A 14,251-nucleotide genomic window follows, 5' to 3' on the forward strand; every position below is an offset into this window, starting at 1 on the left:
CCAGCCTTGGAGCACCAGCACATCTCTGGGAGGTTGTGTTTTGAGACTGTGAGGCTGACTGGGAGATTCAGGCTGTCTCACCATCCACAGAGGGTGGCTTTGGTTGAGAGGCAGGCAAGAGTGGATGACGTAGTTAGGTCCTTGGACATCCTAAACGGACAGTAGATGACCCTGTCGTCAGACCAGGGACACAGAATATGGTCCCTCCCCTCAGGCCTCCATGGTTCCGGGACTTCTAGGGAAGGAGGGTCCGATCTCGGCCCCACACCCAGAGCTGCGGATCATAAGCTTGAATCTGGAAAGAGAAAGAGGCCCCACAAAAGCTGATGACTTGACAGGATATTGAGGTTTGGAAATTATGGTTAATTTATATCCCCATTCTTTAAAATTACTTCACGTTGATGTGGACTTTCTAGTCACCATGATTCAACAGTCTGCAAATATCCTACAAATAAAGTGTTGAGAGACTTGAATCTGTTAACTAAGTTCTGTTGACTACAAAGGAGTTGACATATCAAGGTGTAATTATTATATTTATTTAGCCTGGTGACAAATGAACTAGCTATATGTGGATATCAAGACAACCTTATTTCACCTATTACTAACATGGACCACACCTGGAGCATATTTTATATAAGATGTGGGACATCATATGTCAGCTTTCTTTTAAATAAAAATGAGTCTATTTTCCAATTGTATATCAGATAACTAAATGATGCTAGCTGTGTGAAAGGTTTTTAAAAGAAGCTTTCATATATATAATCCTTTTGGTGTCCTATCTAATCAAATCTGAAAACTTGATTTTATCATGAGACAAGCTTTGTCATTATCTCTGACATGAGGATAATAATGGTTTATGTTAGTGATGTTGGCTTGGGTTCATCAAAAAAACTTAGTAACATGGTTAAATGCATCTTTAGTTACTGAAACACTATTATACTTTCTACATAACTATAACCCTGGCAAATGAACACTTTTGATATGATTTTTGTTTAAAACTAATGATTGTATCTCAGTGCTCCAGATAAGTAATTTAACTGTAAACCTTGTTAGGTCCAAAGTAGAAGATAATTCTGCAAATATTCTATGAATGAAAAAATATTTCACCATAAAATATTCTACTTTCTGAATAATTTTAATATATCATAAAGATTTCTTTCATGTCATTTATTCACTTCTATAACATAAACCATAATTTACAATTGTGAGATATATCTATACATAAACATATTCTAAAGACCAAGGATAGATATCATCAAAAAAAAAAAAACGCTCAAATCTGTTTTTTTAAACTATAGTTCCCTTTTTGCATAGAAACTGGAGTTATCTTTACATTTTTACTGTACTTTTCTTTTCCTCAAATTTACAACTTCATTTTCTTAAAATGGAACTTTCTTTTATTACTTGAACCACTTACGTATATCTGGAATTTTCACCAAATTTGTGTTAGATTGTATGCAGTAAATTGAGATACACCTTTGGTTCACTACTAAAAAACCAAACAACACAAAAACAAACCAAATCTGGAGACTGCACAGGAGGTGCTTCCCTCCCTGCAGCCTCCAGGGCTTTCTCCTCCCCATATCCCACCTGCAACCACCCACCTTCCTGAGTCTCCAATCAGCCCCTCCCTCGCCCTCCACAAGACACACAGCACCACCCACCTTCTCACACTCCTCCATGGAAACCCGAGTGTTCCAGCCCATGGAGCAGATGAATTGATAGCGCAGTTTGTGGAACAAGGGACGCAGGGCATAGCTCTTCCCATAGAGGAAATAAAAGATGTCTTGCTTAGGAGCCTGGTTGTCCTCCTCCATGTCACTGGCCAGGTATCTGGGGAAAGAAATCAAGTTGCTCCTCAGGGACACAGTCAGGAAGGACCTCCCCTTGGGGTCAGTTTCCCAAAAGGAGGCCAGGTGGACAATCTTCAGACAGGACTGCACCAGCCGTATTCAGCATTATGGGGGAACATTCTTGATTCAGAGGCCTCAGACACACAGACACCTCTGAAGGAATCCAGCCTTTGTCTAGAAAGCAAGGAACAAAATACTAGCATTGGAGGCATAAGGGGTGTTTGTATCCATTTTGGAAGGATTTTCAGGGGGTATGTAGAAAGCGACAGATGTGAGAAATCCGTATGAAGGACCAGTGAGGAGCACTTTGCACTGGCCTGGGTCAAGTGGGGAATTGAGCATCTGTCTTGCAAATCCAGAGGCAGAAGTAAAATCAACGTTGGTGTAGATACAGGAAGAAACAGAGCAGTTAGATCATGGCTGCACATCCAGTCTCTCTGCCAGGGACAGGAAGTGCCCGTGCTTTCCTCAACTCGGCTCAAGTGAGCTTTATGTTTTCTTTAGTTTTTTAAAACTGTCCTTAAGAGAGATTGTGTCTTTGTTTTGACCAGGGAAAGGTGAAAAAAAAATCCTATGCATAAATGCTCTAATTTCTTCTACCCAGAGCAAACAGGACAGAGAGGATGAAAGGCAGAGGACAGGTTAGTGCCCTGTGCTCCCCTCCTGACCTCCCAGGTACTGAATCCTGATTGATGAAGGAGGCCATATACTCACAGGGCCAGGAAGAAGTGAATTCGTTGGTACTGCCAGGAGAAGAGGCCAGCCCGGCTAAAATAAGCTATCACCATAGACAGGAGGTACTGGTGGAGAGAGAGGAAAAATAGAGAGAGGTCACATCCCAGAAGAGGAGAAGAGGGGAAAGAGGACTGGGAGTCTGGGGTAGAGAGTGCCACTAAGAGAAGGTAGCCAAGAAAGGAGACCTTATTCTTTGGGGAAGGACAGGAGGGACCAGGGTGAACCAGAGCAATTGGGGAGAGGAGACCTAGATGTGCACTGGAGGGCCAGTCGTAAGGGGACCGTTTGAGGGAAGGCTTATAGGTCACCTGGGTGAAGAGGGTGTTAGATCAGCTAGAGAACAGGGGATGGCAGGGAGAGAAGAGAGGAGAGGATCCCAGAACCTCAGGTGGCTACAAGCAAGGAGGGAAGAGCCATGGAAGACTCTTCTTGGGCTTGGAGCCCAGAGCACCGCAAGCAAAAGCAAGTCCCCCCGTCCCCTCTGCAAGAAGCTGCTAGGCCCTGAAGGGAGATGTTGACGAGTCACAAAGGAGCCAGGACTTGGCACATCTTGGTGACTCTTGGTGGAAGCAATGAGAAGGAGGATGGGGTCGGAAAGCCCTCCCCAGTCCAGGCTCTGCTGGAGCAGGAACCCTACGCAGTGGAGAAAACCTCACCTTGTCAGACACCCTCAGGTTCTTGTCCCAGGCCAGGAATCTTTTGATAACAGGATCCTCTGTGAACAGAACACTGGTGTTAGTTTAGGACCTTGGTGCATCCTACCTTCCCCAAATAAGTAGGTCTCCGTACACTTGACAACCTTCTCTTAGTGGCACTCTCTAAGCCAGACTCCCAGTCCTCTGCCCACTGTCGTCAATGGGAGATTGAGAGCAAATGGAACAGACCCTCCCTTGGAGAAGGCTTGGCATTGGGATTGGAGTCTGAAAGAGGTAGATAGGAAGAGGACAGGAAGATACCCTGGGAAAGTTGTTATGTCCTGAGAGTCCCCAGAAAAGCAACTGAGTGAGGGTTTGGGTAAAAGAGCTAGATATCTGTATGATCAAGAACTTTGTGTAACCTATGAGGACCCCTCATTACCCAGGAATGCACCACCTCAAATCAGAGAGTCACTAGGTCATTTTCTCATTTGACAGTCACATCAGCATGAACATGGCCCCATTACCCACCCCTCAGAATGTAGGACATCTATTAGAGCCAGAGAGTCTGCAGTCAGAGAGGACTGTTGGAATCAAGCTCTGTGACCCCAAGCAGGGATCCTATTGAAGTGTACTGAAGCATCCAGAATCTAAGAGTCATGAGGGGAGATGGGTCCTGAGTCCTCCAGACATGGGGAGCTCAGAGGTAGCCTGGCACTTTGTAAAAATGGCAGTGGCTATAAGGTTCATCTTTGTGTGGAGAGCAGATTGGAGGGAGCTACCTGGGGTGTCTCCCTACCTAGTAGCCTCTTAAAAACTTCATGGTGTTCTGGTAGCACCAAGTCCATTCGCCGTTTTTTGAGTTTCATTTTGAGGCCACACAGTGAATCGACATCCCAGGGGTGATTTAGCTCACTATCCAGCTCCTCCAGCTCCTCGTCAGACTCAGTGGAGGATTCCCTCTTTCTCTTTTGGCCAGCGGTCTCAGTCATGAGGCCAGATTCGACCCAGGGCACTGAATCAAAAGCCCCTGGAAGATCATCATCCACATCATCCTCTGATTCGGAGGTCCACTCTCTCTTCCTGGAGACCCGACATGGGAGGCAGGGTTCTACCCACGGGGCTGAGTAAAGAAAGCTGAGTAAAGCTCCTGTATTTGGAACTCTGCCTTTTATCATCTAATCCCAGTCCCCCTCCTCACCAGAGAACTTCAGTTCTTGCCACCATCTGAGCTATTGTTCCCTCTTTCCCCTTTGCTGATAACCATCTGGTTCCAGTTCTCCTTACCATTGTCCTATCTCCATTTTCCTCAAACTCTTGCTGGTTATGGACACTTTCTCCCATAGTGGAAGTGACCAGTTTTACATCCCCTCTACCCCTTCCTACACTTGGATCTCATCTTCTACCAGAGTTCCTTCCCCTCCAGATTTTCCATCCATGTGAATTTCTAGTCCCATGGCCTGCTCTGTCCTTCCAAATTGGGCTCCCTGAGTCCACCTTTTCTGGCTTCTCTACCCCTTCCTTCTTATCAGTCATCATGTCAACTGGGTTCTGTCTCTAGCTCCCTCACCTGATGGGCCTGCGACCTCATCATCTACCACCACCTGCAGGTGGCCTGAGGTGCTGGGCTGGGAAGGCGGTTGCTCAGACTGGGAGATTTCCTGATCTGACATCACTTCTCCTGTACTCTTTCTTCCCTTCTACAGTGCCTAGTTTCTTATTATGGCAAATCCTTCTTCCAGAATTTGGGTGAATAGGAGTCTGTTCGCTCTTCTCCAAACAGGGGAGAAATCAGGTGAAGAACAGTCCTGAGGACAAACTGTTGCCCACTGGACTGCCAGTGACCCACAGAGTCTGGCCCTTCCAATCAGGAAGGGTGGAAGCCTCTGATGTCATCGCCCATTCCAACCTGGCAACCAGTTTGAAGGAAAACACATGTAACTGCCACACTGGTCTGTGCATGTGTCCTAGGGTTCTAGAGGAGTTGCCCTCTCCTGCTACTGACCCAAACTCTGTCCACCATGCCAAAATATCCAACAGGTTTCAGACTCCCTCTTTCACTTCTCTCCAAAACATGGATTCTTGTCTCCATTCTCTACACAAAGGATTTTAGATACCCTATTTCTGGGCATTCCCATTTCAGAGTTCAGTGTGGTCGGAGAAGAAGGAGAATAGCAAGGAAGAACAGGGAGGGCAGCAATGACACAACCTCCCAAGGGGGAGCCACCTGTGTACAAAAGAACCCACACACACTGAATTATCAGTTGAAAAATGTATATGGAAACACTCAATTTAGCAAATCTATTCTGCTCTGTCCACAGCTCTTCCCTGTTTTCAGAAATCTGTCCAAGGGCACACACTGTGCAGTTAAGCATCCTTGACATAAAATCATAGAAAATTCTGTGCATGCTCACACTCTTCACACAGTGTCTCCACTTTCTGGGAGTCTGTAGATCACCTCAAGAAAGCCTCTCAATTCCAATCACTCTCTCTCTCTCTCCTGTTTACATAGCATATTTGGGAGCACCGATACTGCTCTCCACCTGGATATTTCATTGTCACCTTTGTACCCTATGGGAAATCTCACATGTGGGAAAAGAAGAAAATGGCAACATTTCCCATTCAAGCCAGGATATAGTGTTTGCTGAGAAGATGGGAGTGCATGGGATGTGACACAGCACTCAGTGGAAATGGGGAGCAGCTTCCAAACCTCCTAACTCAGCCTTCTGCTTTCCATCCGGAGTTTCCATCCATGTTTTCTCTCTCTATCCACAAAATGTGGTTCAATGTATAGAAAGCTTATCAAATTGGCCATTGTAATGTATCTCTTAATAATGGAGATAATTTCCTGTAAATGAGTTACAGGATGATTCATCATTGGGCAAACACCCTAGAGTGCTCTCACACCAACTGAGATGGCTCCAGTCTCACTATGCTAGGTCATATTGTGGAACAAATTCATGTCTCTGGGGCATTGGTCCATCATTGGCCATAATGCCACCATGTGGGGAATGACTATAAATTTCTTTTGTGCAAACACCTCCATCATCCATCTCCAGCGCTTTTTCTTCACCGTGAACAGTTGCTCTTCTCCCATGAAACACTAACTCCCACTTCTTATTCTATAGCTCTTACTGACCACCATTCTACTTTCTGTCTCTGTGTAACTGACAACCTCAGTACTTCATCTGTGTTGCAGTCTGTGAACTCATATAGCATTTGTCCCATTGTGTCTGCCTTATTCCACTTCGTGCACTGTCCTCATGATCCTGCATTGCTGGAGCTTGAGTCAGAATTTCCCTCTTTCTTAAGGCTGAATCACAGAGGAGAGGGCTACATCTTTGATCCACCTGTTTATCCCTCAGTGGGCCTTGGGTTGATTCCACATTCAAGCTCCACATCTTGGGGGGGTGGGGAGATAGCTCAGTCGGTAGAGTACTTGCCTTGCAAGCACTTAAGGCCCTGAGTTCGATCCCCAGCACCCAAAAAAAATAAAAATAAAAATAAAAAAAAAAGAAATGCGCAAGCTCCACATCTTTTTATTTGCCACTATTAGAGTTTATTGACACAATGCACACTTGTTATTCATGCTGTCTTCAGCTTTTATTTTGCATTTTAATTTCTTCCATGAATCCGATTATCCCTTGCCAATCAGAAGAAATGCAGCTAGATTCATGTTACCTGCTGAGAGCGACTTTCCACCTTGTTTGGCACCATGGATGTTCAAAGTTGAATGAGGACTCGGCAACCTTCCAAGTGACCGTGAGTTCCTTGCCATTTTTCTCACAGTTCAGGCTGCCCTCTGAGTGTCTCCCTGATGGGAATGTCCCTTCCTGTCAGGAATCAGGTCCTGTTGCTCTGAAGGCCATTTGCCTGGATGCTCTGCTTATCCTGTGTCCACTCATGTTTCCTTTAATCATCAGAGCTGTTTGGGTTCTCCCATAGCAAATCACAAGTTCATCCTCTCCCTTGTATGGACAGCTTTTTAGTACTCTCACATGCCACATGATAATATGTCTGTCAATAATGGTCCACATATATGATGGTTGTCCTACATGATACTAATGCCTAATGATATAGGAGCCATCTTAGCTCCTGTAAGTACACTATGTGCCTTCCCACAAGGACAAATTGCCCATTGGCACAGTTTTCAGTCCTCACCCTGCTCATTAAATGATGCATGACTGTGTGAGAAGATTCTCTTCCAACTAAAATTCTCTTCCACACCTTTAAAATTCCAATAATTCTGGCCCAAATTTAAGTCCTAATTTGCAAATTTCTGTGTCTGCTGGCCCCCTTGTCTAGACATACTGCAATTAGGCAGAGTCCTTCTTTTTTAAAAATATTTTTTATTTGTTCTCATTAGTTACACCTGAAAGTACAATTCATTTTGACACATCATAAGTCAATGGTGTATATCTTCTCATTCGTCTGGTTGTACATGATGTAGACTTGCACAGGTCGTGTGATCATATATGCACATAGGGTAATAATATCTGAGTCATTCTACTATCTTTTCTACCCCATTCCCCTCCCCTCCTTCACTTCTCTCCATTTCAAAACACCTCTGTTCTCTCCATGTACAAACAGAGAAACAACATGTATCCCATTTGTTTACAATTAAAAAAAAAACTAATGAATACATCTCAGTGCTCTAGATAAGTAGTTCAAGTGTAAACCTTGTTAGGTTCAAAGTAGAAAATAATTCTGCAAAGATTCTATGAATGAAAAAATATTTCACCCTAAAATATTCTACTTTCGAATAATTTTAATATAGTATGAAGATTTCTTTCGTGTCATTTATCCACTTCTATAACATAAACCCTGATTTACAATTGGAAGATGTATGTATACATAAACATACTAAAGACCAAAGAACTGAGATCCAGGCAAATTCTGACTCTGCCCCGCTTCACTTGCTTCCTAGACATCCAAGCATGACTTTTTTTCACTCCCTGATGCAGAGGAGCACACAGAGAGGTGTCCCCTGAAGGTGGACATGTGGTCTCTCTCTCACCATTGTCATCTTCACTCCCTCAGCAAGGGTTTGGACCCAGGCCATGCTCAACTTTAGCAAGGGCTGGTAACATCGTGGCCAGCCACTCCCAGGGAGCGGTGCTAGACATGGTCCCATTTTTACTAAATGAGTTGACTGTCCCAGATGAGCTGGGGAAACTGGGAAATCAGGATGGGTTCTGTGTCCACTCACTGGGATGTACCAGTACTTTCTACTACGTAAGTAAGATTTAGACGACAGGGCACAGTGACATACTACTTGGCCTGATGATGGATGATTATCTGAAAGAGCCTGACTGTTTAATTCAAGGCTGTGTTAATGTTTTCGATCATGGGAAAGTCATGGGGAATTCAAGGACTGACATGATTCCATATAAAGGCATGGGCTAGCATATGGGGGGAGCCCCAAACTCTCCACCCAAGTGTGCTCCACATGTTTGTGTGCTCTAGCTATCTATATTTCCCAACCGTAGAGTCAATATCACCTTCGTTAGCTCAAGTGGAGTTAATTTCTAATATAAAACATGCAGAAAGCCCTCTTCTCTCTCTGGTGTAGCCACCCCTAGGTTGGAATGGCAGCCATTTCACCAGCCTGTGTTCCTCTAGGATCCAATGCTAGACTGCCTGCACATCCACTGAGGACATAGTGTGCACAAGGACACCTTTTTCATTTCAAACCACTAAGATGTCTGAGATATTTCCATGGGATAATATAATGCATTGGTCAGTTTTCTGTGACAGAATACCTGAATAACCCACTTGAAAAGCAGAAAGGTTTATTGTGGCTCATGATGTGAGAGATTTCAGTCCATGGTTGCTTGTCCTACTGCTTAGGGCCCAGAATATCATAGTTGGAGCGATGAAGCATGGGAGGTCTGTTGACCTCATGGCAGTCAAGAAGGAAAGAGACAAACAGGAAGGCGCCTGTATCCCGATCCCTCCTCCAGGACACACCTTCATTGATTTGACCACCTCCTAATATTACACCCCACATTCTAAAGTTTCCACCACCTCCTAAGTGCACTACCACCTGGCAACCAATCCTTCAATGCATGGGCCTTAGGGGACACTGCAGACACAAACCACTGCCCCTCGCCCATCCTGATTTTAAATCATTAATGGTAATCAGTGAAAGATTTGGGGATTTAGAATTACTGTATTTTCCAACTGTTACCTGTCAGTCAGCCCAAATGTCTTACTGAGATTGGCTAGGAGATATCTGTTGTTATGTGCAAATGCATGCACAACAGCATTTTATGATGCTAGTGGCCAAAATGAGGTATGTTAGAAATGGCCCTGTGTTCGCCTTGTATTCTTAGTGGAGCGAGCTGCTGGGACTTCATGTCTGTGACTCTGCATATATGCTGTCCTTCTTGTCCAGAATGAGTTTTCCAGGTGTGGAAATACTGTTAAGCCTAATAAGTGACGTGTCGTTTTTCTTGATTTCTGCTTTACAAAGTCCACGAATGGAGTGGTGGACTTCATCTGCTGCTGCTCTTTGGAAAATGGTAAGGGTGCTATATTTAGGAAAAGCAGATGGGGACACGGCAATGAGACAACATTCTGCAGACTCCCTCTGGGATCCAGCAATCTACTTGCCTGTACATACCCAGAGAACTGAAAGCAGGTCCACCAACAAAGATCTATATACTCATGTTCACAGCCCTAGGACTTCTCCTTTTGAGTCTTATCATTGCTCACCATGAATATCATCACAGCTGTCTTCAGTTCCTTCCCTCTGGGTTCATATTCACTGTGTGCTGATCTTGTTAACCACAGGTTACTCTTATTAGTAATTTTAGCAAACATAGAGTTTGTTGGCTTCCCAGTTGCATATTTCTGAGTCAGGATGGACAGTTTTCCAGCAGCTGAAATTTTATTTGCTTGCTTATGGAATGAAAGGGACTTAAATGGATTACAGGAGGCATTGAATAAGAACAATGATATAAGCATGGAAAGTGGGGGGATAAAGGGAAAGAGAGCCATACTCTTTTTTTTTTTTTTTTTTTTTTTTGTGGTACTGGGGATCGAACTCAGGGCCTTGTGCTTGCAAGGCAAGCACTCTACCCACTGAGCTATCTCCCCAGCAAGAGCCATACTCTTTAGTTGACTTTGTGTATCTTTCATTGATGAAAATTATATCCCACAGTCAGGTTTACCTTGTTTTGGAAAACATTAATTCCCATTACTTCTTTGTAACTTGATTTACAAAGCAGCCCCTTGGATTCCATTTCTGACCCTCCCTGTTTCTGGACAGGTGAATTGGCATTGTAGTTCTGTATGTCATGCACGGAGGGAGACTAGATGTGCTGGTGGAGTCCTGCTGAGCAGTTACTTGGTCCTCCTGGCAGTTGTTATGCTTGTCAGCCATGGTGTGTGACAGCATGAAAGTTAAAGAATAGCCATTTCTATTTAACACCTATTTTTTTTTATTGTGATAGCCTCATTGAGATGTAATTTCCATACCATGCAACTCACCCATTTAAAGTCTACAATTCAGGGGTTTTTAGTGTATGTCAGAGTTGTGCAGCTGTCACCATGATCAACTTCAGAACATCTTCATCACCTTAATAGAAATCCTGTCTGTACCCATTAGCAATCTCTCCTCATTTCCCCCCAGTTCACCCAGCCTTAGGCTTCCCCTCATCTGCATTCTGTCCCATAGATTTGCATATACTGGGCATCATAGAAGTGTTCTTATCCACTATGTGGCCTTTTGGTCTGGTTCCTCAGCATAATGTTATCAAGATTCATCCATGTTGGACATGCTCAGTGCTTCCTTCTTATAGCTGAATAAGGTCACATTGAAGGGACAGGCCCCATTTGACTCACTCATCAGTTGGTGAATATTTGGGTTGTTTCAATTTGAGGAAATACAAATAATGATGCTTTAGACATTTGCATAAAGTTTCTGAATAGACATGTGTTTTCATTTGTCTCAGTATGTACCTGGCCGTGGAGTTGCTGGGTTATGTGGTAAATCTACATTTAACCTTTGAGGAACTGCCAGACTTCTGAGCAGTTCATTATTTTACCTTGCAACCAGCAGTGTATAAGGGTTCTAATTACTCATCATCCTTACCTAGACATTATTATTAGACTTTCTGATTATAGGCATCCGAGTGAGTAGGAAATGGTATCTCATGGTTTTGATTTTCTTTGGTTTTGCATTTCTTTGATGACTGCTGGTGTTGCCCATCCTTTCATGTGCTTATTGGCCATTTTATATCCATTTTGGAGAATTATCCACTTTTCTAAAAGTATGAACAAGAATATTTATCGTTTAAATAATGAGTTAGATGTGTACTTCTTCTGTCCTCTTCCTTGTGGAGTTGGGGATTGAACTCAGGACTCTGCACAGGCTAAACACAGTCTACCAATGACCCAGACTCGACCCCCTCCAGCAATTCTTGTTTTGTTTTGTTTTGGTTTTTGTACCAGGGATTGAACTCAGGGTCACTCCACCACTGAGTCACATCTCCACCCCTCTTTTGTATTTTATTTAGAGACAGGGTCTCACTGATTTAATTAGTGCCTCGCTGTTGCTGAGACTGACTTTGAACTTTCAATCTCCTGTCTCTGTGTTCTGAGCTGCTGGGATTACAGGTGTGCCCCACCACAACTGGCCCACCATTTAAATGATAATTTTTTCCTATATACTAGAGATTTCTGCAACCTTTTCTTAGAAAATGTCTCTGGAAATGTTTGAGTCTTCCCTGCTTTGATTGCTGTGGTTCCACTGAGTGAGCTATACATTCTGTGACTTATAAAAAAAGTGCATAGGGATGAATCCACTGCAGAGAAATTAGGAAAACAACCCCATTCACAGTAGCCTGAAAAAAAAAAAAACTTGGAAATCAATCTAACAAAGAGGTGAAAGACCTCTACAATGAAACTATAGAACACTTATGAAAGAAATTAAAGAGACCTTAGAAGATGGAAAGATCTCTCTTGTTCTTGGATATGCAGAATTAGTATTGTCAAAATGGCCATCCTACCAAAAGTGCAGATTCAATGCAATTCCTATTAAAATCCCAGTGACATTTTTCATGGAACTAGAAAAAGCACTTATTTGGAAAATAAGAGACCCAGAATAGCCAAGGCAATCCTTAGTAGGAAGAATGAAGCAGGAGGCATCACAATAGTAGACCTTAAACTACACTGCAGAGCAATAGTGATGAAAAAGGCATGGTATTGTAGACAAAATAGACATGTAGATCAATGGTGCAGAATAGAAGACACAGAGACACACCCACATAAATACAGTTATCTCATATTAGATAGACAAAGGTGCCAAAGACATACATTGGAGAGAAGATAGCCTATTCAACAAATGGTGCTGGGGAAACATATGCAACAAAATAAAATTAAACCTCTGTCTCTCAGTTTGCACAAAAATCAATTAAAAGTGGATCAAAGACTTGGGCACTAGAACAGAGACCCTGAGCCTAATAGAAGAAAAAGTAGGCCTAAATCTTCATGTCAACTTTGGAACCAACTTCCTTAACAAGACACCTAAAGAAGTAAAACTAAAAATCAATAAATGGAATGGATTCAAACTCAAAAGCTTCTTCTCAGCAAAGGGAAAAATCAATAATGTGAAGAGAGAGCCTACAGATTGGGAGAAAACCTTTAGCACATGTACCTCAGATACAGCACTCATCTCCAGGATATATAAAAACTCAGAAAAGTTGACACCAAGAAAACCAAATAACCCAATCACTAAATGGACTAAGGAACCTAACAGATACTTCACAGAACAGGAAACAATCAATCAACAGACATATGAAAAATGTTCAAAATCTCTTACAATTAGAGAAATGCAAATCAAAACTAAGATTTCATCTCTCTCCAGTCAGAATGGCAATTATCAAGAATCAAGCAATAAGGGTTGGTGAGGATGTGAGGATAAAAGTACACTCATACATTGCTGCTGGGATTGCACATTGGGGCAACCACTATGGAAAGCAGTATGGAGATTCCTCAGAAAATGGGAATGGAATCACCATTTGACCCAGCTTCCCACTCCTTGGTTTATACTCAAAGGACTTAAAATCAGCCTACTACACTGATGCAGCCACATCAATATTTATAATAGCTAAATTCCCAATAGCTGAACTATTGGGATCCAGTCTAATGCCCTGAAGATGAATGGCTAAATACAATATGATACATAAACACAATGTAATATTACTCAGCCTTAAAGAGGAAAGAAATTATGGCATTGGCAGGTAAATGAATGGAACTAGAGACTATCTTGCTAAGTGAAATAAGCCAATCCCAAAAAAACAAAAGCTGATAAGCAAATGCTGATCCATAGTGGGGGTGGGTGGGGAGGAATGAAGGAACATTGGGTTATGCGGAGGGGAGTGAGGGAAGGAATGGGGCAGAGGGTATAGAAAGGACTGGAGATTGAGACAAACATTATTACCCCATATACATGTATGATTACACTACTGGTATGACTCAGCACCATGAATAGTCAGAGGAGTGAGAAGCTATGCTCCATTTGTGTACAATGTGTCACAATGCATTTCACTGTCATGTATAACCAGTTAGAGCAAATGAAAAATATTTTTTAAATGCATAGGAAATTTTAAAGATTGAGCAGACTACTGGTCTGATGAGGGCAGCTTGGAAGCAGATCCTGTTTCTGAGACACAAAGGAATCAATGGTACTCAAGTAGCTCTGGGCCCACACAGGATGGCAGATGTGGGCAGAAGAGGACCTATGAGCAGCTGAGATGAGAGTAGACCTGAATGACAAAAGGGTTGTCCAGGAAACCCATGATGCACGTGAGCAACCTGTCAGTCACAAGTCAGGCGGGAAAACACACGGCCAGGCTACAGAGGTCAGGGTGGGAGCATTTGGAAAGGCTGGAGAACAGTGCTGTGGTATAATCCCAAGGTAGAGAGAAGCCTGCAGTGAATCCAACTGAAGATACGGGAAGGTCACTGAGAAGGGGAAGCCCACACGACTCCCAGGATGAGGAGAGTGGACCAGCTGAGAAG

At 43.2% G+C, this 14,251-nt stretch overlaps 1 protein-coding gene across 1 annotated transcript; it reads right to left on the bottom strand.

The window, feature by feature from the left end:
• Positions 1-235: 235 nt before the first annotated feature.
• Positions 236-4,896, bottom strand: LOC124970668 (speedy protein E4-like). Its single transcript, XM_047534165.1, has 6 exons — positions 4,794-4,896; positions 4,023-4,238; positions 3,245-3,303; positions 2,568-2,653; positions 1,665-1,833; positions 236-295 (listed from the first exon to the last, which is right to left on the bottom strand). Exons 1-6 carry the CDS (start codon positions 4,894-4,896, stop codon positions 236-238), a joined length of 693 nt encoding a protein of 230 aa, XP_047390121.1.
• Positions 4,897-14,251: the final 9,355 nt, after the last annotated feature.

The sequence above is a fragment of the Sciurus carolinensis genome, chromosome 18, assembly GCF_902686445.1.
Source record: "Sciurus carolinensis chromosome 18, mSciCar1.2, whole genome shotgun sequence".
Lineage (NCBI taxonomy): Eukaryota > Metazoa > Chordata > Mammalia > Rodentia > Sciuridae > Sciurus > Sciurus carolinensis.

Bases quoted from the DNA above. Each gene is read 5' to 3' on its own strand.
- LOC124970668 (XM_047534165.1), bottom strand. From the start codon at position 4,896: ATGTCAGATCAGGAAATCTCCCAGTCTGAGCAACCGCCTTCCCAGCCC. The intron at 4,239-4,793 runs GTGAGGGAGCTA...CTTTTGATTCAG, and splicing joins TGAGGTCGCAGGCCCATCAG to TGCCCTGGGTCGAATCTGGC. The intron at 1,834-2,567 runs GTGAGTATATGG...TTCTTTCCCCAG, and splicing joins ATTCACTTCTTCCTGGCCCT to ATACCTGGCCAGTGACATGG.